Source organism: Dermacentor variabilis, chromosome 5 (genome assembly GCF_050947875.1).
Source record: "Dermacentor variabilis isolate Ectoservices chromosome 5, ASM5094787v1, whole genome shotgun sequence".
Lineage (NCBI taxonomy): Eukaryota > Metazoa > Arthropoda > Arachnida > Ixodida > Ixodidae > Dermacentor > Dermacentor variabilis.
The window spans coordinates 199,229,289-199,256,533 of NC_134572.1; the positions used below are offsets into that span (position 1 = coordinate 199,229,289).

At 45.6% G+C, this 27,245-nt stretch overlaps 1 protein-coding gene and 1 pseudogene across 2 annotated transcripts in view; one reads left to right on the forward strand and one right to left on the reverse strand.

The window, feature by feature from the left end:
* Positions 1–27,245, forward strand: part of LOC142583430 (uncharacterized) — a 1,100,669-nt gene that overhangs the window by 196,143 nt on the left and 877,281 nt on the right. For both annotated transcript variants that reach the window (XM_075693897.1, XM_075693898.1), the window contains 5 exons: positions 643–711; positions 835–933; positions 4,803–4,847; positions 13,548–13,601; positions 24,403–24,456. In XM_075693897.1, the coding sequence (XP_075550012.1) occupies positions 643–711; positions 835–933; positions 4,803–4,847; positions 13,548–13,601; positions 24,403–24,456 (321 nt within the window). The remainder of the gene's footprint in view (positions 1–642; positions 712–834; positions 934–4,802; positions 4,848–13,547; positions 13,602–24,402; positions 24,457–27,245) is intronic.
* LOC142582109 (uncharacterized) lies at positions 3,668–4,282 on the reverse strand (annotated as a pseudogene).

Sequence of the window (27,245 nt, forward strand, 5' to 3'; positions counted from 1 at the left end):
TTTAGTCCGTTGTCCCTGGCCTATTTTTCTGCCTAAAATCCTTTCTAGACGGACACGTACTTCAGGTTGTGCGACAGTGTCGCCCTCACATTGCATGTTTGGGTTCTCCACCTGCTTCCGTATGCAATTTCAGCACTTCTTACCTACCGTGCAGCATCCATGACGTTCGTTGTCATAAATGTAGTCGTTCGTAGAAATCACGCAATCGTCGCCACTATCATCTTCATCCTGGTGCTGTCGTGACGTAAACGCGCTCTCGCGTTAATTCAAGTTCACTTTACTCGCGTCCCACAAACTAATACTGTATTAAAGCCAACACATAGGCCTACCTGGTAACTATTTGCGGAACTGCTAACAATGACGCATAGCCATCTGCTTGCGAAATGCTTCGCATAACTTCGGTTGTCGCCATGCATGGAATCGGCAAAATTTTTATTTCTCTCTGCGCACCTCTGCCCGGTTATAGGCGGCGCGCTACGTCTGTATATACTCCGCGTGACGCCGGCGCCACACGTCAAACCACTGTTAGGCAAAGAAAGCATGAGGTTATTGAGATGAAGCACACAGCTGACACGTCACCTGTTACATGCTTAGGATTGTTCCCTAGCGAGAATGCTGCACCTTGCGTCTCTTGCGTCGCAGGGCTCTCCCGGCGAACCTGGTGGGCACGGCTTTCCTGGCAGCCCTGGGCCCCCGGGACCACCGGCAGATGTGAGTACATCAATCCTCAGGGAACTTCCTTAGAAGCGGAATTTGGGTGTCTGGACATTGCGATGACATCTGTTATGGCCTTTCTTTTGAAGTAAAGGAGGCGGCGTGCGCGTGCCTTTGCAGCTTTCGCAGTGGTTTCACCAGCTATCCCTTCAACAAGGGCCTCTCGGTGGAGATAAAGGACCAGCTCCTGATGCTTTCCACTTTATGCAAGCCTCTGTGGTAAGATAAATACCTGACTCGAAGCCTCCACTCTGAAGGGGCCCATTTTGTTTCTCAGGTACTGTCTATTATATATGAGCAACATGTAAGAAGGCGCCACTTCAGGGTAGGGACATGAATGCAGCTTTTTGAGCAAAAGACGTGGACGAAGAAGAGGCTGAGACACATGAGCGCGGACTTACAACATCGTTTTATTTTGAAGAAAGCGACCACATATCTGTGGTCGCACATGTTTTTCCCAGCCTCTTCTTCGTCCCCGTCTTGAGCGCAGAAAGCTGCAATCATGTCCTACCAACATGCCCAAACAGTCACCTCAAGGTAGGGAAAGTGCAACAAAATTAAACGTCACGTAACACATAATATTGATGTCTATAACACGTACATCGTACACACATGCTCACACTGGCCATGCAGAGGGCTGTATGCGGTCGAACACAAGACATAATTTTCTAAATACCTGGTATTCTATGCGTTGCGGCCTCGCTCACGTAACACTGTCGTACAGCGTTAAATGGTCACTGAACTTGCTGGGTTTTCTGGCGCACTTTGATGAAATTAACAAGGAACACAAAAAGCTTCGGAAAATCGTCCTGGCTGCAGGATGTTAAAGTCATTTTTAAGATGAAATAAAATCCAATGCGAACAAAGAACAGGACAAGAGAGCAGCAGGCGGTGTTGGCAGCGTCTCAACCAGAGTAGCCTAGGCAATCTGGAGCTCGCGCCTCCCGGACAACTGGCGATGTGGCTTCAGCGCGAGGCATTCCTCTTCACTGCAACCACCCCCAACTGTTTTGAAAACTTTCCTTCGTCTTTTTGTTACGGATGCCTGCAAGGTCGTCTGCAGCGCAAAGCTGTTAGCTCTGCTGTGTTCTCAACAGCCTGCCCGAGCGTTGCAGGCAAAAAAAGAAAAGCTGCGACATTTTTTTTTTTTTTTGCATATGCAGGTTGTTTAGGCTTTTTGCTCAACGGCGAAGCTCCACAATCAGTGGCGGTGATTACAGGGTCGGAGCAGCCTTTCCTGCTCTGTTCGGAGTAAGCGTGTGCCTATGACAGAGTGACGGCGCGAGTTGCGTATTCCAATAGGAGATCGAGAACAGACTTGGAGTGGCAATCACTCCGTGCAGCAGTCGAAGCTGTTCCAGCAAAACCGTGGAGTGGACTGAAACTCCTTCAAACGTGCATTTTCCTTGCGCGCATTTCCGGCCGGCCGCCTACTTATTGGTGATGCCGGGCGCAATGGACGACTCGTCGCGGCGCGCTGGGTTGCTTTCGATGCTCGATAGTGACAGCCCCAACTCCAATTCCTCGAGTTCTGATTCGTGCGACGAATCGGATGAGAAGAGCGAAGCGAAAGCCGCTACTTTTGAGCGGGAATTCCATGGGATGTTTCTTTCGCCCGCAATCAGCCCCAAAGTTGCGGTTCTATCGAGAATATTGTTCAGCAGTACGTTGAAACCCAAGACCGAGCACAGACAGTCAAATGTATGTGTATTGTGATCTTGAGGAAGAAATTGCGCCTATTTCGGCAATATTTGTAGGAGCATGGCGCAGCGTCGTCAGAAGAAGGGAATGGAGAGAGAAGGAAGTAAGAGATGGCAGACTCGAGCGCATTCGGAAGCAGCCGACGGGACTAAGAAAGGCTACGTGGCGGGCGCTCATAGGGCAGCTTGCACATGACCCCGGCAGCGAGCAGACCATGACCGTACGGAGGGTATCCTGGGTAACTCAAAATCCAGTCGAAAACTATCATGAAGTATGAACCAGCAGCGTGATTCGTATTACGATCGCGCATTTGGAAGCGTTGCTCTACGCCAGAGAGAGGTGCTCGCTCCCGGAGTGGCTCAGCTGCTCCAACTGCGCCATTGAAATTCACCATAGATCGCACTTACTACGCAGGTTCGAGGAGCAGTCGACGTGGTCACTTTAGTGCTGAGTGGCCGACCTTCTTCGTAGCTACGCATTACACCAGCGCCTTAATCGGAGAGACCACATACGAAAATAGTTTTCGTCGAGTTTTGTCTCGTTGCATAGAAGCCAAGTGCCATGCCTGCATTAAGGAATTCAGATTTCGCCAGCACAGAGTTTAAAACCAATGCAACGGTCGCTGCACGCATGGCGCCTGCAACTTAAAGTTGACCTAACCCTTTTTTTAGAAAAGAATAAATATGTTGAATATCGCTGAAAAGATAGTGATGGGCTTGTTGGTGAACCGTGATGCTCAAGAAGCCCCCTTACATCTAACACGTACACACACACATAGAAAGGAAACACACAGGCACCGGTGTATGTCCTTTATATGTGTGCGTGCACGTTTCAGATGTAAGTGCGCAGCTTCACTATGTTGAATACTCACTGGAGTAGCGAGTAGTCGCGAACTTTGTGGACACATAGTACTAATAGTTTCTTCTATCTAGCGTAGGCGAGAGTTCCCTCCCAGTGCGACAAAATTCGAGACAAATTTTTACCAGGTACAACACTTTGATTCTTTGAAATGTAGTCTATATACAAGAATGGGGCATGAATTAAATTTTTAGCCGACATATAGTTAGCAATGTTAATTCGATGAAGAATGCGATTATGTGTTTTTCTGAATTGACGTACCCAGGCGGAAAAAATAAAACCGGTGATTTGGCATGATAAATACATTTTCAAGAAAGAAAAAGTTGTCATATGAATTTATAGTTGCCTTTGTTGTAGTTCAATGATATTGTGCGCGAAAGAGCGTTCATTCCTCTCAAAGTCCGTGAACCGCAATCACATTTCCAGGTAGGGAGCCAAAAAGCTTGGAAACGTTCCCTCGCAGTAGGCAGTTTCTTTGGCTGTTATCATCCATGCCAGCGGCAGAGAAGACACGCGCGCATGGCGTTTATGTCGTCGGAGTCAGGATTACCGTCATTACAGCAGACGTTATGTCTGGTAGAAGGCAGGTTGTGCGCTGGCCACCACTGCAAGAAGACGCGGTTAGATCCTTCCGGTATCGAGCAACAAGGGAACGCCTGACTTGGCGGCGTTTCTTCATCGTTTTCCTCTGAGAGCGAGTATTTCCTTTTTTTTTCTCAGGGTACATTGGATCAGTTCAACCGATGATTCATTGGCATGGGCCTCGAAAGGTGTCTTCACACGTTCTCGCGGTGATACTTCTCGGTGCAATTGAAGCTACAGAATTTTCGACCGAGACAACTAGCTAGCTCGTAGTCATCTTAGTCTTGCCGCGGAAGAAGTTGCTCTTCAACGCAGCATAGCAGCACCGCATTGGCATAGTAGAAAAACGCCGGGTTGCCTTCGTTCTTTGTAATTGATTTCTTGGGCAGTTTGAAGCCGGGATCAATACGTACCGAGTCACCCATTTTTATCTTTCTCCCTTAAAGAGCTTCATCGCGTGAAGAAGAGGACGTGAAGTGGGAACATGTCCCACTGCACATCACTCAAGTTTGGAGGCTTGCCGCTGCTTTGGCCTTCTGTGGTGCGGCGCGAGGACTTGTTAAATTCAACCAGGCTGATTATCATTTTGTACGTGCTGTCCCAGATTGTGGCAACGTTCCGCTGGAACATTTGCCACAAGTGCAGCACGCGTGTGTGAGTTCAATTGCAAATGGTGCCCTGCATTTCCGTTGAGCAACAGAAGGGGGGGGGGGCTTCACTGCCAGCACTTGCCTCAATTTATTCATGTGTGCTTAAACGAGTAATCACGTAAAAAAATTGTTGCGATTGCGTGTTTAATCTAATAATTAGAAAGTCAATCGATCTATTTCTCAGGCGTAGCCTTTGGTATAAAAGCAATGTCTACGCCAATGATAAGTGAAGGCATGTGACAGTGACGAAATAAACTTATTAAAACCATGTTTTACCACCTTACCAACAAATCGCAGGGACCTGTGGGACCGCGTGGAATACCAGGGCCTCAAGGACCTCCAGTAAGTCGCTTAATTTATTGAGTAACTGCCCAGTGTTTGCATAAACATATATCTGCGGATGTATGCCACCCTTTTCTCCTAATTGCACACAGTAGGCTCTTGTACCACTCATTCAGTGATGTGTTGCGAGCGGTAGCCTGCTTTCGAGGTCATCTCAGTGCAAGATTCTGTAGTTTGTACGCCCAGAGCACTGGACATAGATGAGCAAACTAGCCCGAACAGCGCTTTCAATAAAAAAAAATTTCTTGCAACAAAGTGGTATTTGCAACGTGAGATTAGAAGTTGGATAAACACAAGCGAATTTTCGATCACATGACTTGATCAAAAATAACGTACAGCACGTAAGACAAGGACAGCGATAGACGACGTACACAGCGCTGACTTCCAACAATATTGTATTGCGTTGCCACATCCTGTGTATATACACAAGAAGAGGCATGCGCAGAAAATGTACGAGCGGGATCATCACGTTTTGAGGCGCACAAAACGTGATGATCCCGCTCAATCAGGGAACCAGCGGGCTGAAAGACGCAGGTTTGCAGTGCTGCCATATGCGCATGATGTATCCCATAGGCTAAAGAAAATTGGGCAGCGTGCAGGAATCACAGTCGTTTTCTCAGCCCCGGAACAATTGGCAAGGCTCTGTAAGCGTGTAAACGCGCCTAAATGGCATCAGAGTTGTTGTTCTGTCGGGCACAGAAAACGGTTTGTGACTTGCACAACGAATGTAGTCTACCAAATTCCCCTGTCTTGCGGCAGTAAATATGTAGGACAGACAGGCAGGTGCTTAAACGATCGACTAAGAGAGCATTGTAACAACGTCCGCAGCACTGTACAAGGCCACTTGGGCATCCATTGCCGGGACTGCGGCTGCGTGCCATTCTTTGAAGATACTGAAGTTTTAGCGAGACACAGCTCTCAGCTCACCCGGGAAATTGTGGAAGCTGATTTCATCAGAAAACTTGGTAGTATTTGCGTTAGCGCGCCCTCAATCGCGCTGACCCCTGGTGAAGTCTCGTATCTAAACAGATAGAAATCGTAATGCTTATATTTTTTTTATTTTTTTATTTTTTCAGGTGACCATGGCTCTTAGTTCAATGACTTGCTGTTCGAACACCCCATGCGACTGTCGTACATTTTCTGCGCATGCCTCTTCTTATGTATATACACACGATGTGGCAACGCAATACAATATTGTTGGAAGTCAGCGCTGTGTATGTCGTCTATCGCTGTCCTTGTCCTTCGCGCTGTACGTTATTTTTGATCATGAATTACCAACTAGCCCAAGCAACCACCCTAGTTCACATGACTTGAGTTTTCCAAGCACTCCAAGCTAACACGCCAAGGAGGACAATGTCGCCTTTAACAAAGAGATATGTGCCTATCAAAACGTCGGCCAGCCCTTCTGTGGCACTTTGGTCCTGTTTATCCAGCTTTTATCGCTTAGTGTGTATCCATCTGTCGACCGGCATCTTGACGTTTGTTTACTAATTGTGGGCATTCCAAACTGACAAGCGCGGTGTAAGGTTATGCACACCTGGTTATGATCACGAATGCGAAGTATTACAACCATGTTGTGCCTAGAAACTGCCGTAAATCCAAACAAAAGCCCGGGCGTCTTGTTGGACAAGTAACTATTTTCTTTGCCAACAAAGGTAAGAACCTGCGCCACCGTCGCACGAGTGGCGCACGCAAGCTACCTCGCAGCGGCACTATGCAATTACAGTATATAGGACCCACAACGCGCAAGAAGTCCGTGGCGACTGGCGCGTTTCTGGTGGTTTTGCTTCCTGCATCGTGTTGGGCTTTTGTGAGCAACAGGCCTCAAATTCAGCATGCGCAAAAACAAAAGAGGAGTTGCGGGAGATGGGAGCTTTGCGAAGCCGCATTCCCATCTCCTCAGCCTGGTGATGACGTACATGTCGGGAAAAATAAAAGACTAAAAAAGAAAGGGGCTGGTCCTGGGGGCTCCTAAATGACCGGAGGGGAAGCTTGCGCAATGACCTCTCTACATTTTATTGAAACTTAATAAATGTTTGGATGCTAGCTGCTGAAATCACTATTTGATTATGAGGCGCGCCGTATAGTGAGAGACTTGGGATGAATGTTGACTGGGATTCTTTAACGTGCACAGAGTGCGCGGTAGACGGAGGCCTCTGCTCCCATCACCCCCGTCTGAATGCGCACCTCACCCTCGGTCAGCGCAACGCCATAACCAGTGTACGTTTCATGTCCTTCGACTGCTACGGAACCATCTAAGAAAAAAAATATTGCAGTAGAAGGCTCTATGGACGGCGCTTTAAGAAATATAGCGCATAACCAAAATTTCTAGAGTGGCCTTCTGTTGGAAATAAAGACAAATTATAGGAAATTTCAGAGAGGTGGTTATAGGCCACATATAAAGCCTAGTTCACATATGGAATGTATGTTTGAAATACGACTGCCTTTGTAAGCAATAGCTTGAGAAAAGATCGACGATTACCGCTCGCCGAAAGTGACACACAACCCAGAAATTTGAAAACGTTGCGGGTTTTGGCATGCAAGATTAGGATGCGCCACTTGCGGCCGTGTCCTGGGATTGCCACGCAGTCGTCGCATGTTCAAGGTTTATTTGAAGGCTGTTATTAAAGTTGAATGAATAAGAATTCAAATCGCAAGTCAGCCTGTAGAGTCTGTAGAGCGGTACGTTGATCTAGGACAATTTGTTTTCTTTATATATATATATATATATACATATATATATATATATATATATATATATATATATATATATATATATATATATATATATATATATATATATATATATATATATATATATATATATATATATATATATATGTATATGTACATGCCTCATTTTGCCCGAAGGCGCTACAGTAGGGGCGTTACAACCTTGAACAAGATACATTTTCTTTCACACTGTACCATTGCTCAGACGTGAGTTGATTCCATTGCGCCATAGCTTTTACCAAAAAAAAAAGAAAAAGTAGAATTTGCGTACAGGTTCGACCTGGCCTGGTATTCCCTAATGTTGTCCTTGTGGTCACTCCGTCCAGATATATAATTTAGCTCTTATAACTAACCTTCGCTATCAATTCCAGTTCTGTTATTAAATATTTGGTATAAATCTTTTAACCGCACTTTCTTTCGGCGCGATGAAAGTCGTTCTCAATTTAGATCTTTCTTCATTTCAGTGCAACTGTAGCTCATACCGTACCCACCCAGGATCAACCTGGCTGCCCTGATCTGCTTTTTTTCTAGTTTATTTATCAGACATGTTTGAGGTGGCTCCCAAAGAGTACAGGCATATTCCAAGATAGGTCTTATACATGTTAGCTACGCCATGCTTCTAAGGTTTGAATTTGCACATTTTAAGTTTATCTGAATATACTTTATTGCTACTGCGGCTTCGCCACACACATAACCCGCATGCGCATTCCAAGAGCAGTCGCCCGACAGATGCACACCCAAATATTTAGACGTTGATTTTTTGCCTTAAGTATTATTCTTGATATGGTAACTTGAATAAAATATTTGTTTCTTGTTAGTAAAACACACATGAACACACTTATTTGTGTTCAGATTCATTTTTCACATGGAACACTAGTCACGAATGCGTTCAAGATCGGACTGTAGTTCTAGGACGTTCTGTTCTTTCTTAATTTTTCTATATGCGATAGAGCCATCTGCAAATAGGTGTATATTAGAGCTGCAGCCTACAGGAATGTCCCCCCCCCCCCATTATTATAAACAACAAATAAAAAGAGACCCAAGGGCAGACCGCTGCGAGACGCCTGACGTCACCTCTAAGTAATCTGACTTCATACCGTTCAAGATAACACACTTACATAGCTGTGACAAGTAGTTCTCAAACCATCAAAAAACACTTTAATATATAATAATAAGTCGAAGTTTTTCAAGGAGCAGAGAATAGGAAACAGTGTCAAATGCCTTGCTCAAGTCTAAAAAAATGGAGTGGATTTGCCCTCCCAAATTAATTGCTGACACTAGGTCGTTTTAGAACTAAAAAAACTGTGCCCTACATTAAAACTCCTCGCGAAAACCGTGTTGAAGGTTGGTTATTACAGCGTTGCTCATTAAGTGTCTCATTGTAGCCTTGTATATTATGTGCTGTATAATCGTGCAGGAAATTGATGCAAGCGAAATAGGTCTATAATTATTAACGTGCTTTCTTGAATCTCCTTTATGAATCGGGACTACGGTTGCTACTTTCCACTGCTGTGGCAACTGACAGCGGACTCTGAGCCTTAGAAGGAAGTTTACAGAAGAATAAAAAATGGGTTGGAGGGTGTACGGAAGGCCTTACCAAAACTTGACTGGTAGCTAGCCACTTTTGCTGAAGAGAAAAGTGCGCAATCGTTGAATTTTGGTTTTGCTAAGATATTGGTCAGAAACCTGGAAGTTAAGAAAGAAGCTCAAGAGCAAGTTAAAGACCACACATAGAGCGATGGAATGCAAAATATTAGGGGTAACGTTAAGAGACAGGAAGACAGCGGTGTGCATCAGGGATCAGCGGTGTGCAGGCATTGTAATGAGTAAGGTAGATAACCGCTGGACCATCAGAGTTACAGATCGGGTGCCACGGGAAGGGAAGCGCAGTCGAGGACGGCAGAAAACTAGGTGGAGCGATGCAGTTAGAAAATTCGCAGGCACAAGCTTGAATCAACTGGCGCAAGACAGGGGTAATTGCAGATCGCCCGTAGAAGCCTTCGTCCTGTAGTGGATAGAAGAAATACGCTGCCGTTGCCGCCGCTGACGACGATGATAAAACAATTAGGTAGTTAGCAACACTGAAAGTTAGCCAAAATGTATTTGTTATTACGTATCAGTCATATTAAACCAATTTAGTAACCGGAAAATTTTGTTGCATCTAGCCTTCAACGGGCCGGGCTGCTCATTGGCTATAAGCGAGCTCTAAAGTGCCGTAAACTACGTTTTTTTTTCGAAGTCCTGAACTGCCACACTGGCACCCAGCGATTTATTTTAGCAGGTTTGAGACGCTTCTCCTTCCTAGCCGAATACAGTAATTAACCAAAATCAAGTCTTTCTCATACATCAAGTCTGGTTAAGCGTTTGCTCGGCGCCGACGTGATAGACTTTTCTTTTTCAGCTTCTTGTAGGGACCCCTTATGTGAAACGTATTATTTATCATTATCATTATAAAATCTATCTGAGAAGTAATCTGACTGAAATTCCGAAAATAACCTTTATTCGTCAACTCCAGAGATAGATCTATACTAAGCAGCATCGCCTCAAATTGGCTGACGTCAGTAGACCTGCAGCCCGAATGTAGGACTCAACGCTCGTTAGGCTGCTCAAGTTCACGACCGCTTCTCCTCCATAAGCACCATTGCGAACTCTATGAAACACAGGCCAGCTTTTTCGGGGACCTTCCTTAAGCGGAGCTCTAGAGTTCTGTATTGGCGCTGTAATCATCATGGAGCATTGGTAAGAGCAAGCCCCCAGCTGATCCATGGTAGAGTGTATAAGCGCGACTGGACGAGGACGAAGAAAGAAACAGATACGCAGACACAGCGCTTGTCTACACAGAAGCGCTGTGTCTGTGCATCTGTTTCTTTCTTCGTCCTCGTCCAGTCGCGCTTATACACTCTACCATGGATTCTAACCAACTAGCCCGCCAGCGTGTTTTAACCCCAGCTGATGTCTTCCTTGCTCAATTATGCGTTTCTGCATCGCAAGGAAAAATATGATAAGCTTCACTGAAAATTCAGGTCTAACTTTATATTCAAAAACACACGTGCATAAAGTCGCGATAACGCATGCTGTTAGGCCAGTTTTCAACGGCACATGCTCCTGAGTGCGAGGTTCTGCCTGCCGGAAATCTGAACATCTGTTTATAATCATCTCGTAGTTTTTACCACTAATTATCGCGCATTTCATTGTACTGCTGGTCCTGTTCTTAATGTCAGCAGATATGTCGGCCCTTGTCACTAACGCACGAACTGCCTAGAGGAGAACACTCGAACACTTTGAGACCTCAACCGCAGATACGGTTTTACTGGTCCCCACAAAGACTGGCTGTTTGTTCGAATGCCTGCATGAGTGGGCTTAGCTTGCTCTTAAGTAGCGTTCTATCGGCAGAAAAAGAACGAAGAAAAAGAGCAACAGGAGACGAGCAGTAGCGCAGCGAGAGTGCGACGGATTGCTCCCCCATTGAAACATTTCATGCGATTCTAAGCAGACTACAGAGTAAAGGCGTATCTTCTGACGAAATTTTTTACCTTGCCGCGGTGATGATGACTTCAAATTAGCTTCTCAGCCACTATTGCTGCCGCAAACAGAACGAAAACGACGGAAACAACCAGAATAAGAGGGTGCGACGTGTTTACGAACGGAATGGACAACTGGGCTAGCTGGTTTGTTAGTTGAGAAGTTGGTGTTCGCGTAACGCGACTTCTTTCGCACTCCGCTTTTCGCGCGGCTGTAGCTTTGGACTGCTCTCGGCGTCGCCAAACTGCCCCTCCCATTGGATCACGGCGCTAATGTCCCTGCTCGCCTATTGGAACGCAGGTATTAACTGAAAGAGCGCTTTGGGGACTCACTTCAGTGGTCCTGTTGGCACTTTGGACGCGCCATTAGTGTGAACTACCCTCTCGAGTTCCATAAATAAGCGGAGGAAGTTGCAACTCTATTGAGCATTAATCTTCAGCGAGGAGAGCACAGTTTCGCTCAAACTTTCTCTAGGTTTCGCTTGTTCGTTTCCCATGTGCAGCAATAAATATTCCTCATTAATAATGAACCAACTAGGCCCGCAAAATAATAAGCCTAATAGAAATGCACGGCAATACCTCTGGCCATTCTTTCTCAGAGAATGATTGGAGCTTTTAACATAGCTGACATTGGATATGTGCCTACGAAAACGCTTATGTCTATGTCCCAAACTCTCACATATGCTGGCCAGCTATGTCTCTCCCGAACTTTCCCAATTCCGCGATCAACGACAAGTTTGTGTACCTAGCTTGCCAAATGTATGCAACTTCAATCGCTCACTTTATATTTGCATGTGTGAGAACTGCCTTCCCAACTGATGGTGTTTAATCACCCGCTTTTTCGTCCCCCACTCGATTTGCTTCCAATCGTTTTCCACTCGACAGTAATTAAGTCCACCCACTGCAACTTTGCGTATTTGATTACAGCTCTAGGGCGAAAGTGCACATATACATTCGACGGTTGAACGATCATAAAGTATAGAGGACGTAGAAAAAAGAATTATGGGGTTTTACGTGCCAAAACCACTTTCTGATTATGAGGCACGCCGTAGTGGAGGACTCCGGAAATTTGGACCACCTGGGGTTCTTCAACGTGCACCTAAATCTAAGTACACGGGTGTTTTCGCATTTTGCCCCCATCGAAATGCGGCCGCCGTGACCGGGATTCGATCCCGCGACCTCGTGCTGAGCAGCTTAACACCATAGCCACTGAGCAACCACGGCGGGTAGGACGTAGAAAGCAAGTCCCGCGTGTGGCAACATACCGGACCGCAATGCTCATGTGCAACACTACGTAACCGCACCAATTGGCACTGATAATCATATGGCTGCATCAATGTACCAACAAACCATGCTACCGCTTCCATGTCGAGTACCTACTTAGAGATCAGATCTTGGACTGCATTTTCTTCTACTCCAAGCAGTTGTATGGAAAAGTATTCAGTTTCCTCCCCGAGCCCTTCTTATTTTTGCGGTGGGCATAACAACTTTACCAAAGAATGTTGAAGCGCTGCGACAAATGGGGACAACCAAGCGGACAAACACATGCTCACCGCGCCTAAGCTTTATGAAGTATTTCAGAACAACAAGGCTGCAAGAACCTCATTCGAATTACGTGCGCTGAGTGTAGTAGGTTCAACGTCGAGCCTGCATACTTCAAGCAAGTGCAGGATCGACGTCGATAGCTGAGACTGTAAAACGCTGTTCGGCTCAAGCATGCTATACGTGATGAAAGCCGTTATTTATGTGCAACTCAGTTTACATTTTTCTGTCCGTGCCTTAGCTACTCGCTTTGCGTAGAACAGGCGCGTGCGTACGCGTCTGTTTGTTGGAACCTGTGGGTTTTAGCATAGCGATTCTATTTATTTGCAATTCACCGCTCACAACCGGCCGATCATGGTGACAGCATAGGTGGAGCACCATTTGGACAACTGACGAAGCACAAACAGAAAAAGAAATAGAATACAATGTTTACCCTATACTATGAGTTACTCTGTTCCTTATGTGCCCTTTGCTCTGAGCTCCTGTGTTTCTGTAATAAGGATAGAATGGAGGAAACAAAAACCAACTACTACGTCTTCCTACCACAATTTGAGTGAATGCCAGTTGGGGCTTTAGTACGTCGCACTGTGGGAACTGACAAGCAAGCAGGTTGCTTACTTGTGATTACACTTTCATGGCTGGCTCTATGAATACCAAAAGCCAACACGACGTGTCGTAGCGAATTCCGGAACCTTTTATTTTTTTTATCTTACGATGGGGTGTTGCTCAAGGCAGTAAATTGTAGTGAACAGGGTTAAAAATCACTCTCCAGATTCGGTAACATATATTGTCTCATGATATTCGTGCATATGGCGTTCCCTTTCCTTAATGATTATCCATTCCGTTAGTTCTGCACATGCCTGAAGAGTTTTTAACCAAGTATTCTCAAAATTTTTCCCATTAGGGCCCACAAGGATTTCAAGGATTGCGTGGAGAACTAGGCGAAACAGGTCCACAGGTATGACACATCCTTGCATCAGTGCATTTGCTTCTTTATCATTCGTTCAAAAACATTTTTTACCTTGTTGTAGCCTGCGGTTGGATGTTTCATTAATTCTTACGATGGTTTGCATGCCGTAAATTATTGATAACTTGGGCTTGTTAGTACACATTGTTGCTAAAAAGACGTTCAGCTCATGGGATAGGACGAAAGCAAAGAAAAGTTGGCGAACTAGCGCTTCGTTTTTTAATGGTACAATCCATCACGCTAACATGCAGCAACGCCAAATGGTCAAGCGCTGCAACGACAATCTCTCAACACTACCTATGTTTCCTACTAGCGTTCTTGCCCTGCGTGTTAATATTGTACCAAGATTTGTAGCAGCATATGATTTATAGATTGCTTAGCTCAAAACAGGACCGCTGTGCATGCAATAGGAGTACATTTTATCATCCAACTCCTAAGACCACCTTGCGCTTGCGGAGAGTCATTCTTGCTACCTTGTGATGCTCTCGGGCTGCCACAGCCAGAGAGTAGAACTGCAGAGCCAAATTCCGAAATGGGAAACACTTCCTATAAAGTCCACAGGATATTTGGCTTAGATATTTACTTAGTAGAATTCTTGTGGATTCTACACATAAATCTAAATCCAGAAATTTAACCAAGTGCAGCGCCGTACAAAACAGCACAAAATAAGACATCTTTATCGCAACTACATTGTTCTTTGCAGAACTTGTTACCAGCCCATGTTTAAGCGGGAAACGTACGTGGAGCAGATACATATCACAAACGGTGGTCTACAAGAAATGTTTACTTGACATTCAGGTGACAGCTGGCCGAAATCGTGGTTTACAGAATTTTTACGTGGCGCCTGTTAATCAAGCTTTAATAAGCTTGAATTATTTGTTTGTCACCCTCGTTCTTGTTGAAAATGCTTCCAAGACAAATATTTTCTATTGTAATTAAAGCGAGAGCCCCTAAATATCTTCAAAGCTCGGCATCTATTGTCTGTCCTTTCCGTTTGAGCCACAAAGTCTTCAGCATCAAGTTATCTTGAGGCAACGTTCTCATCTCTCTATGGGGCGACGAAAACGAAGGCTGGCGACGACCTCCAGACTACCACAGTAAATGAAACTCGTATACCTTGTGGCCAAGTGCTTCAAGCTGGACACCGAAACTGCTGCGACGCATCGCCAATTTAGCCTTTTTCTTTGTGTGCACAGAGTTCAGCATACCACGCAGCAGAGAGAAATAGAGAACAGCGACAGAGAAATTGAACAAAAAGGTAGACGAATTGCATAAGTCTGCTGAACTGATTCTAAACCGACAAGTGTCTTGGTGGGAAACGGGTGCAGTATATTGTCGAACACAATTTCTTGACGAAAACTAGTCTAGGAAATCACGCAATAGCTTTGGCAACAAAGGCAACATTCAACCCTATCCAAAGCATCAATATGAAACATCTTCTTTCTGTCCCTTGGTTTAAAGTGCGCGTGAGTCCGGGCTGCCGGCCTTCCCTTCGAGTTGAGGAGTTCCTTCTCCCCGTTTGCGCTTTGTCTTTTTATGAACGCCACTTCGCTTCGGACCTAGCGCTCGCCACTTTTTCCGAAGGCACCCGCCGTTTATATTAACGTGAGAGCGTTAAGGAGCTCGTGTGTCGTCGGCGTTGGCCATGAGTGAAAAATCCGGGAAGCCAATTCATAAATAAAAGACAACCTGCAAGATGGGGTGGGTGGGAATCAAACCAGGGTCTCCGGAGTGCGAGACAGAGACGCTACCACTCAGCCACGAGTTCGACAGTTCAAAGCGGGACAAAAGCGCCTCTAGTGAATGCGGTGTTGCCTTAGAAACATGCCGTAGAAAGTTATAATGTGGTGTATATCGGTAATTACGGGCACGTAAATTACAGAAGTCGTAGTTACATTTCCGCGACATTTCTTCTGCGCTCTGCGCACACGCAGAGCCATCTAGCGGCAAACACAGAAGGCCCCCTTCCTCGCATTGTACGGTGCTGCCCCGACACGTTGCGCGCCACTTGCCCCATGATTGCGTCCGCCTACCTGGCGTGTCGCCGCCCGGCTGTCCGTGTCGATCACGGCGTTTGGCTCGTGTAGATCGTTTTGAGTGGGCGGTGCGAACGGGGTGCGATAACGCTATCCTGTTCCACTCTTGAAGGCGAAGCTTAAGCCTGCTCCGATTTTTTATTCGTTGCTCTTAATGCGAAAGCATTATATGTCCCATCTTCATCTTCATCATCATCATAATATTTTATGTCCACTGCGGGACGAAGGCCTCTCCCTGCAATCTCCAATTACTACTGTCCTGCGCCAGCCGATTCGAAATAGCACCCTCAAATTTCCTAATTTCGTCGCACAACCCAGTCTTCTGCCATCTACTACTGCGCTTTCGTTCTCTTGGTACTATTCTGTCGCCCTTATGGTCCAACGGTTATCTAGGCTACGCACTACATGACCTGCCAGCGCCATTTTTTTCTTTTAATGTCTATTAGAATGTCGACTATACCCGCTTGCTCTCTGACCCAAACCGCTCTGTTTCTGTCTCTTGAAGCTTTACCTAGCATACTTCATTCCGTCGCTCTTTGCGCGGTTCTTAACTTGTTCTGAAGCTTCCTCGTCAGTGTCCAAGTCTCTGCCCCATATGTCAGAACCGGTAAGGTGCACTGATTGTATACTTTCCTTTTCAATGATAACGGTGAGCTCCCAATCAGGAGCTCACAATTTCTGCCGTATGCGATCCAACCCATTTTATTCTTCTGTAGATTTTCTTCTCATGGTCAGGGTTCCCTGTGATTAGTTGATCTAGGTAAACGTACTCCTAGAGTTCTCTAGGAATCTAGAATCCTAGAATCTCTAGAGGCTGACTTGCGATCTTCAACTTATATTTCCTTGCCGGCTTATTTATCATCATCTTTGTCTTCTGCATATAAATTTTCAGCCCCGCTCTTACACTCTCCCTGTTAAGGCTCTCAATCATTTGTTGTAACTCGTCCTCAGTGTTGCTGAACAGAACAATGTCATCGGCAAACCGAAGGTGCTGAGGTATTCGCCGTTGATCCTTACTCCTAAACCTCCCCTGTTTAATAGCTTGAATACTTCTTCCAAGCACGCAGTGAATAGCATTGGAGAGATTGTCTCCTTGTCTGATCCCTTTCTTTATCGGTATCTTCCTACTTTTCTTGCGTAGAATTAAGGTGGCTATGAAATCTCTGTAGATATTTTCCAGGGTATCTACATAAGCGGTCTGCACTCCATGGATTATGCATTGCCTCTATGACTGCTGGTATTTATACTAAATCAAATGCTTTTTCGTAATCTAGGAAAGCAATATAGAGAGACTTATTGTAGTCTGCAAGATTTCTCGATAACCTGATCGATGACATGGATGCGATCCATTGTAGAATATCCCTTCCTGAAGCCAGCCTGTTCCCTTCGTTGACTAAACACCAGCGTAGCCCTTATTCAATTCGAGATTATTTTGGTAAATATTTTATATAATACTGGGAGTGAGCTAATTGGACTATAATTTTTTCAGTTCTTTAACGTCTTCCTTTTGGTGTATTACTATAATGTTTGCATTCTTCCAGCCTTCTGGGACCCCTGCAGTCGATAGACACTTCGTATAGAGAGCCGCCAGTTTTCCTAGCACCGTGTCCCCTCCATCTTTGAATAAATCGACTGTTATTCCCTCACCTGCCGCTTTTCCTTGTTTCACGCCTTGCAGGCCCTTCTGATGTAATCTCTAAATATAGGAGGAGTTCCCGTATACTGTTAATTATTGTTTCGAATAGAGTACTCCTGAGTCCTCTGGGTACTGTACAGGTCAGTATAGAATTCTTCCGCTTGTTTTTATAGTACCTTCGAGATTGCTGATGATATTACCCTGCTTATCTTTCAGTGTATACGTCTTGGTTTGTCCTATGCCAAGTTTTCTTGACATTGATTTATGGCTGCGCCTATTTTTTACGGATTCTTCAGTCTTTCGAACGTTATCTTTCGAATATCACTTATTTTCGCTTTGTTGATCAGTTTTGACAGTTCTCCGAATTTTATCTTCTCTATTGATTTGGACAGTTTCATTCTTTGTCGTTTCATTATTAGGTACTTTGTTACATGCGACACCTTGCCTACTGGTTGCCTATGTGCCTTGCCTTCTCCTTCAATTGCTACCTTTTAAGCTAGCCTCGTTACGGATTTATTCATTACTTCTATGCCATTATCATCATCATCTCTCTGTTCTAAGGCGGCATATTTGTTTGCCAGTACCAGCCTAAATTTGTCTGCTTTTACCCTTACTGCCGCTAAATTGACTTGTTTTGTCTCGACCAATTTTACTCTTTCTCTGTTCAAATTGAGGTGAATCCCAGCCCCCACTAACCCATGATCACTGCACTTTACCCTACCTATCACTTCCACATCCTGCACTATGCTTGTGTCGGTAGAAAGTATGAAATCAATGTTATTTCTTGTTTCACCATTAGGACTTTTCCAGGTCCCTTTATGTTGCTGCGCTTCTTGAAAAAGGGGTTCGTTATTCTTAGCTTATTTCGTTCTGCAAATTCTACGAGCCTCTCTCCTCTAGCGTTCCTTGAATCGCCTCCTTGGCTTCGAATTGCCTGTTGACCCGCCTGCTTCCCCCCCCCCCCTTTGCATTGAAGTCGCCCATTAGTACGGTGTACCGAGTTTGCACTTTTTTCATCGCTAATTTATCATCATCATCATCATCATCATTCTTTTTTCATAAACAGGCTTGACGCAAACATGCATAAACATCTGTATAAAACTGATCTACTTCCTCATCGTCGTGACTGGATGTTGGAGCGTAGGCTTGTCCTGCCTTTAATCTATACCTCTTATTAAGTTTCATTGCGACTACTTCTACCCTCTGCTTATGGGTTCGACTCCCACCAAAGATACCATCATTTTTGGTGGCATTGAATTTACGCGCCATAACGCCGGACGGTAAATTTTCCAACTCATGAGCCATTTAGGGACTTCGTCTTAATAACAACCACCTGGTGTACAAGCCACGGTTAGCCGAGATGCGCACATCCCAACAACAGTGGCACCGATCGCCGCACCGTCAACGGCAGGTAGGACTCGAGTCGTGGGAGGTGTAAGGATCTTTTTCGTGCGACGACGAAAACTTACACTCCTGACAGAGACGTGTGCCCTAGTATCCACCAAAACTCTACTAGGGACGCTGTCGACGAAGACTTCAAATGTGTTCCGGCTGTCACGTAAGCGCAACGGTGATTGTGGGTGAAGGTCGACAGTGCAGCTTCAGCTCCAGAAGCTGCGCACTCTAGTTTTCGAGCGGAAAGCGGTGGCTAAAGGACGGCGAAGGTGAGCTGCGGTGTCTCGGTGAACGTGATAGACGGCAATGCTGCGGAGGTGACTCGGCGTAGCCAGTAGCTTCCTCACGGAAATTGTGTGCAGAGGATTCCGTGCGGGGGGATAGCAGCTTGCAGTACGGAAGGGAGCAGAGTATTTGGGAAATGCGCTGTGGTAGTAAGATGACAATTGGCTGCAGCAATAGCGAGCAATGAGTCCAACTCGGCTGCAGTGGAAATAGACATGCTTATTATCGGCTTTTCTTCGTTCCAATGGGTTTCTGGAACGATGAAGGGCATACGGTCCGCGACGAGGCCTGTCCGTGGAGAGACTAGGGCGGCGTCAGGAGTGTTCATGGCGCAGACAGCAGAGCAGAGGCCAAGGTTCGTAAATTCCTCGCGAAGAATGGCCGGTATGAATGAAACATCCAGCGTCGAGGTCTCGGATACCGTGGGCTTATATGAAGCCAGACATAAGGCCTTGAGTCCGCTCTAACTGCGACGAGTTTCGCCGGCACTTCGCTCGCTCTAGACGGCGGCACTCTTTGATCATGCTGTCAACAGTGGTCACGTTGGTGAAGATTGAACGCGTCGTCTGCAATACCCTTCAAAATATGGATCTTGTTAGCCTCGGATATCTGGTCGGCTTGTATACACACGGCTAGCATGTCCTTTATGTACTGCAAGTACGGCTCAGTTGACGTCTGGGTATGTAAAGCCAGTTGTTTCCTGGTTTAAGCTGCCGACCAAACGGGTTGCCAAGGCCGCAGAGCTACTGCTTGAGCGTGGCCCAGCTGGTGCGATCGGCCTCGTGGGCCCGAAAGTAGAAGCGAGGGGTTCGGTTGAGGGAAGATATGACGCTAGCCAGCATTACAGTTGAATCCCAGCCATTCTGATTGCTGACACGCTCGTACGTGCTGAGCCATGCATCCACATCCACGTTGTTTGCCCTGGAAAAGGCCCAGGGATTGCGGAGATATGCGAGGGTGATAAATTGGGTGGCGGTCACAGGCTTAGCTGGCGGCGACGTGTCATCACATGTGCTGCATGGCGTTAGATTCGAAGTGGTGTACGTTGCGAAGCTCCGTCATCAGTAATAGTACCTAGCACGTCCACCAATAAATGTTACGTGCAAGCACAGTAGGTTAACTATTTACGCGGACTATATACAAGGGATAGAGAGCACTTGCCACGATGGAAGCCAGACTACATCAAGAAACGCACGTCGTTATCATCAGATCAGCCAGAGGGCGCTTATGCGTACGTGCAATTTTCGTTTTGACAATCCAGTTCTATGTATGAGAGCAGAGACCCGGCAACAGTTGGAAACTAGGCAACGTGGTGTGAGTAGGCTCGCTCTGGGAGCACATGGCAAGACACCAGATCTTGGGGTGCAGGGGGATCTGGGATGGTCTTCTTTTGTAGCAAGGTAGCATTTGAGGAGCGATTGGGAAAAATGGGGCAAATGCGGTGGGCTAGGAGGGTTTTTAGTTACTTATACACGAGGAATGTTGACACAAGGTGGACGAAGCGAAGTAGAAATTGATAAGCAAATGCTTAGGCAGCAGAGGGAGGACAGGTGAGGAATGATCCGTCACGAAAAAGGCTAAGGAGACAGAGAGGGGGTATGTGGAAGACAGAGATGCAAACCAAACGTCATTAGAGACATACAGGACGTTTAAGCAAGAAATAGCCAAAGAAAATATTTACGATAACTCTAAGAGAAGCTCATTGTGGTTGGATCCAGGACAGGTGTACTGTAGACTAAAATGTACGGAGCCAGATACTAGGCGATAGATTTGTTGTGCGGGGCATGTGGAGAGGAGGAGGAAACGGCTGAACACCTGATACTTACTTGTAAACTTCATCCTGCAGTTGGATGTAATGGGGAACTATTCAAAGCTTTATGTTTTAAAGTAAAATAGTCTGTGAACAGGTAGAAATAACTATACAGAGGCTATCTGATTGGTGGATAATATCAACACAAAAGTAAAAGAGTAAATACATAGGTCTGCATGCATATAGTACCATTCAAGGCTAGGTGTCGCGTGCTGCCGCCGCGCTATTCAAAGGGTTGAGCCTCAATCATCCATCCATCCATCCATCCATCCATCCATCCATCCATCCATCCATCCATCCATCCATCCATCCATCCATCCATCCATCCATCCATCCATCCATCCACTAAAATGTCGACATCATCTGCTTTCAATAGCACCTAGCAATATGAACTCGTAGCTTCTTGGCGATGAGTTCTGAATGGTTACGGTCTGGTAAATTATGAACGCAGGAAAAAGAAAGCAAGGGTAACGCAAACATATTGTAGTACTTATGAAGTCTTCAATGGTGATAACTTAAAAAACTCATAATGTTTTTGCGGTCAAATTACGTAAGGATACATAACTGCCTGTGAATTTTTTTTCAAAAGCGGGTTACAATGATGCTGTTACGAGGAGATGAGCGTTATAAGTAGATTTGTAAGTTACTTCCACAGCATCTCTGAGATATACACGCATACTCTGCGTAACTTAGCAAATAAATAATGGTATCCTCTCGTGGTTTTCTTCGATGTTATTACGTGACGCGTAGCGGCCTCAATATGTCAATGAACTGTTTCTTTGAATCTTAGGCTAGTGCTTCTTTTAGTTTGATCCCTATAACATGTTATGGCCTTTGAAACACATGCACAGACGCCCTCCTCTAGCACATCACATGCACAGAAGCCGTCACACTCAGTGCAAAGCGCAACAGAAGATAAGCGCAGAAATACCAAACACAACATACGATTGAGTGGCTAGTTGCTTGCCTGCTTTTGCCGGAATGAAGACTCGTCTCATTTTTCTCTAGTATGGCATGTGTATAGCGCGTTTCTTTTAATGCGAATACCATTCTGTGCCTATTTTAGCCGTTTGAGTCTGTCTGTCTGTCTGTCTGTCTGTCTGTCTGTCTGTCTGTCTGTCTGTCTGTCTGTCTGTGTCTGTCTGTCTGTCTGTCTGTCTGTCCGTCCGTCCGTCCGTCCTCCTACGCTAACCCAGTGAGCTTTGTTGTCTACCAGCTTGGACCACCAGGGATGTGCTCCTTCCTGGTCATGATGCCGGCGTGATTGTCGTCTTTCCAGCTCAATCATCCCTTATTTTCGCCATGTCGTCGTTGAAACGCCTTCTACTCTAAACCAATGGCCTAAGTTATCACATAGATTGTGCCACGAGGTATATGCTCGGGGTCTTGATGGCGTGGTGGTCGTTCAATCGCTGTCATTGCAACGTTATCATCCACAGTTGCCATGACATCATTGTCACGCCATCGTCGTCATACAGTCGCAATGCATTCATTGTCACACGGCCATCTTCCACTCATGACGCCACAGTAATGCCTTCGTGCTCGTTCAATGGCTGTCATTCTAGCTGCGCGATGTGACTCTCGTCATGTCGTCGTAATGCCTTCTACTCGGAGACAGTGGTCCAGGTTGTTTATAGCTTAGGTCATTTGGTGCGTGTTCTGGATTGTGATGCAATCGTAGTTGTTACATTGCTATCATTCTAACATTGTGGTCCAACTATCACGATGCCACCGTTATCGCGACCTTGTCGTTATGCAGTCGTCGTCACGCTGTCGTTGTAAGATTGCAGTCACTTCAGTTACGTCATCTCACAGTCATATCGTTGTCGTCATACCGCCTTCCTCAGTCTATCCGCGGCCATTTTTTCCCATTGTATTGTAATGATACTGTCGTCATTAAATCGTTATTATGCCGCGCTTGTTACGTCACCGTCATCCTACAGTCGCTATCATGCATCCATGGTCAGACCACCGTTCTAAAGTAATCGTGGTCATGCCATCACTGCCACTGTAGCTTCGTCAGCCGACTCTCGTCATGCCGATATCGCTGCACCATCGTCATCATACAGGTTTCATGACATAGATGTCGACCCGCCGTTCGCATTATACACACGTCGCCACCCCTTTCTCCTTATGAAGTTGTCACGCCGTGGTCTTCATACAATCATCGTGACGTAGTAACGCGGAAAACTCCATGCAACATTTTTTATCAGAATATGTCCATCTGCAGTGAGGATGAAGTCGTTCACTGGAAGCATGCTGAAAAGTGTGATAGGCGAGCGCGATAGCGATTATAGGCCGGCACTGGTGGGAAGCACACGACGAGTGCGGCCGCAGGTGTGAGAAAGCATTATTTTGTTTATCAAGTCGATATTCCTGCGATTCATGTTTTCGAAAGAGTTAAAGTATTTCTGCGATAATAGCTACGTGTTTTTGCGGTTTCCTGTCCAACTGCTTCGGTATGTGACTAGTCAAAACGAAACCAAGCGCGTCGGAAACGAAACGACGCTTTTACACCTGGTACGCGGTTCGGGCTGCTGTAGCCAAGCGTGTGTTTCTAATTTCCGATGTCTCTCGAAGACATGAGCGAGCTGGAACAAAGCATTTTAGCTCCCATGCGTGCTCAAAATTTAGATCCTTACGAAGAATCACCCGAACGTCACGCTTCAATGGAAAAAGTGGCAGCGGAAGCGACAAATCCGACTTACACGATAGACCACAAGCAGCGCCCTGGAGAATGCCGACTGGTAAATGCTCACTCACACTGGGCTGACCCGACACCGATTTCGGTCTGCTGACTGTAGGCAACAGCGCTTTTTCCTTCGTGTCCTCGCCTCTGTCGACGCCGATTATCTGCCGACGGTCTGCAGAGAGGTTGGCGTCGGTACAGTGTGGCAGAGGCGCCGACAAGAAGGTAAAAAACGCACCCATTCACGGCACGACTCGTCGATGGCATCTTGTATTACGGGGAGATCATAAAATTCTGGGTACTTGCAATCTCGTCGAATACTCGCGCGCATACAACAGCGTGCATGTGGGATCACGCGAGCGCCACTCGTTAGGTTGGACTTTCTTTACTCCGTAATACGTATAGAATAAAGCGCAAGTGTCTAATAATATACTAACTGCAATATTAAGCAATAGTTATACTGTACTTATTGACATTCGACTTACATACCGTAATCTCTTGACTGCATTTCGAAGTATCAAGATTTCACCGCCAGGCCTCGCCACATACTGGTTTCTGTGATTTTCTTTGCCAATAGAAAAATTTTATTTCCTACGTGAATCCCGAAGGGCGTGCGGGACTATATCACTATAAATTATGGTAATTTCATTTCCATCAAGGTCTCACAACACATTCTGGCCAGTTGTCAGCCCCTTTAACGCACCCAGGTTCGGTGGCGAGGCGAGTACGGTGGTTGACTAAGATATATGGTTACAGTGGGGCTAGTGATTTGGTAACGAGAATACTTTCACGATGACGATGATGGCCGTCGTTTTCATGGTCAGCCATCTACACCGCAAGACAATGAGCGCACTGAACATTCAATAAATGTTCTGCTCGCGTTAACACTGACACTTCGTATAGTAGGTTAACAATGGCATCTTATTTTTGCGTCACAACAGGGTCCACCAGGGCCTCAAGGTGAAAGAGGACTCCCAGGAGTTCCAGGCAAAGATGTGAGTAATTTTACAATAGATTTGTTAAACAAACATGCGGGCGAGCGTACGCCTTGTTCTAACGTCTTACATCTACAGATGTGGTTATAAACTAGAAAGTGAACAAATGTACAATCGTCCTTCTAAAATTTTCTGCTTAATAATTTGAGAAAAACAGTCGCAGTTTCTCCCGAAAGGCGAAGACGCGGTTGGGATATCAAATTCGTAGGCAGGCATATGAAATAAGGATAGTAGAGTTATCGGCCGCATAAACTTGTAAACATCGGCTTACTAACTAAATTAAGAAGCATGGTTTCACGTACACACGATCAAAGATGAACACCTCACTCAATTAGCACAGAAACTCGCAGTCAAAAAGATGGAGTGAGGAAGCGCGGCAGCAGCAGTGAACGATTGAACATCGTGCTGCGTCTCGCTTCAAGGCGAACAGCAGCGAAACGGCAGCGCACGGCGGACTGTCTTCGTCGCCGATCACTTTCCAAATAGTATCCGCGCCGCCGCGTGCGCCCCCGCCATTAGCGGCGAGAATTCAGAGTGGCACCCTTTCGTTAGTGACGTCACGTACAGGACGCCGCGCGCTGGTTTCCTTCGTTTCGGCTTCGCGTATGGGTGGCTCGAGCTATAGGCGGCGAGTTTTCATTCTTCCAGGACGGGGGGGAGGCGGGGGAGGGTGGCTAGGGCCTGACCGCCTTTCCGGACCATGTGCGCATATATATATATATATATATATATATATATATATATATATATATATATATATATATATATATATATATATATATATATATATGAACGAGAAGAAAGGGGGTTAACTGAGGGGCCCGATTTTTATTAGTCTTATTATCAGAAGCCAACAAACACTGACACCAAGGACAACATGGACAACAGCCCGCCAAGGTTTGTGAGTGGTGGCGCTGGCTAACACTCCCAGGGTTCTACTAGGGCACATGAATACCCAAGAAAGTGGGTGGGGAAACGGCGCCGCTGTAGGTCAATTGGTAGCGCATCGTAGGCTAAATGCGTAGGTTGTGGGTTCGCTTCCCTCCTGCGGCAAGTTGTTTTTTCATCCACATTATTTTCCAGTAATTTATCGCTTCTTTATTGCATTTATTAAGCACAAGTAATTTCCCCTATGTTGTCCTTGGTGTCACTGTAGGTTATCTTCTGATGATATATATATATATATATATATATATATATATATATATATATATATATATATATATATGTAGTTGGAGGGACGAACGAGCACACTTACGAAAATTGCATTTTTAATGTTTTAACGTTTAACTTCGTCAGAATAAACACAGATACAGGTGCTCACCCGCTTTTATGGGCATGCGCACGTGGGTACAATCAGCAGTACATGCACGCGGGCACTTGCAAATAACAGAAAAAAGTACAGCAGTAAGTATAGCTTAAGCACAATAAATGATATGTTTAAAATATCATTATGATATCACGATGATTGTACATGAAATTACCGAATCATATCAATCGCCACATGGCAAGGCTAGTAACAAATTGAGTTGGCATGATTTATAAATTCTGTACAAGAACATATACACCAAGATATGACAGAAAGCACGACATTTTTCCTACGCTCTCGTTGATACCAGATGACACAGTGTTAAATTTATGAATGAGAAAGGATTCTCGTACTTATCCATCATGGTGCGATTTGAAACCTGATTGTATTACTGTTACTTTAATGTTCTCAAACGTATGATCTGGCAGTTGAACATGTTTAGATAACGGAAGGTGCGGTAAGCTGATAACGTGTGCTTTGTGGTTGTTGAAGCTGATGCGAAAAGATGTCTCGCACTGAACGATATACTGCATGTGACATACCGAACATTCAAGGAGATAGATGATGTTAGTATTGTCGCAAGTGAACTGGCCGTTGATTTTTAACAGAAAATTTGGATGCTGTGCTTCTAGCAGTCTTTGATGTGGTCATATGTGTACAAAATTTACAACGGGGCTTATTGCAGGGATGACAAGCAGCAGGAGCAATCGCTTTAGCCTTGGAAGAGGTTACTAAGTCACGCAGAGTCCAAGAGCGACGATAGAGCAACAATTCCGCGAAAAGGTTTTTAAGACGGTCGCTCTGTGTCAGTAAGTTATAGTGCTTCCTGAGAATGTGCGACCCATTAGGAATAGATGCAGAGTGTGTTAGGATAAGATTAGTTCGTGAAATTGGCGCCGATCGCTTGTCCGTGCAGATCACTCCTTTGCGGTCGAGACAGTTGGCCCGTTTAAGGGCATTGTCAAATATTTGTGAAGGGTATTTCTGGACGGTTGGTTCGTTGCGAAGCTGGATACAGTTGTGACTGAATTCACTGTGGTGAGTGAATTCACTTGGGGCCACAGTGAATTCACTCCCGACATAGTACAGTGCGGCACTAAGATGTCTTTTTTAGCACACTGACCAGTGAGAGGTTGAACGAAGGTGTAAAAAGAAGGTACGACAAAGGCGGAAGCGAACATGGCAACTTACCGCATAGACTATGGCGGCACTATAAGTTCTTTGTACACAACCAGTGTGTCTTCCACGGGCGGCAGCTCGTCACCGAGGGCAGGAACAACTTCACTGCTGTCTGAAAGTTTACCGGTGCCACAGTCGACGAAAGCACCGCACTCTTGGAGAAAGTCAATACCGAGATTAATTTGATATGTACACCGCTGCAGAACCAGGAACTCAGATGGAAGCACCTTTGTGGCCAACGAGACGTTAACGACGCAAACTCCGAGAGGATGAAGTATTTACCCGCCGACAACACAAAACC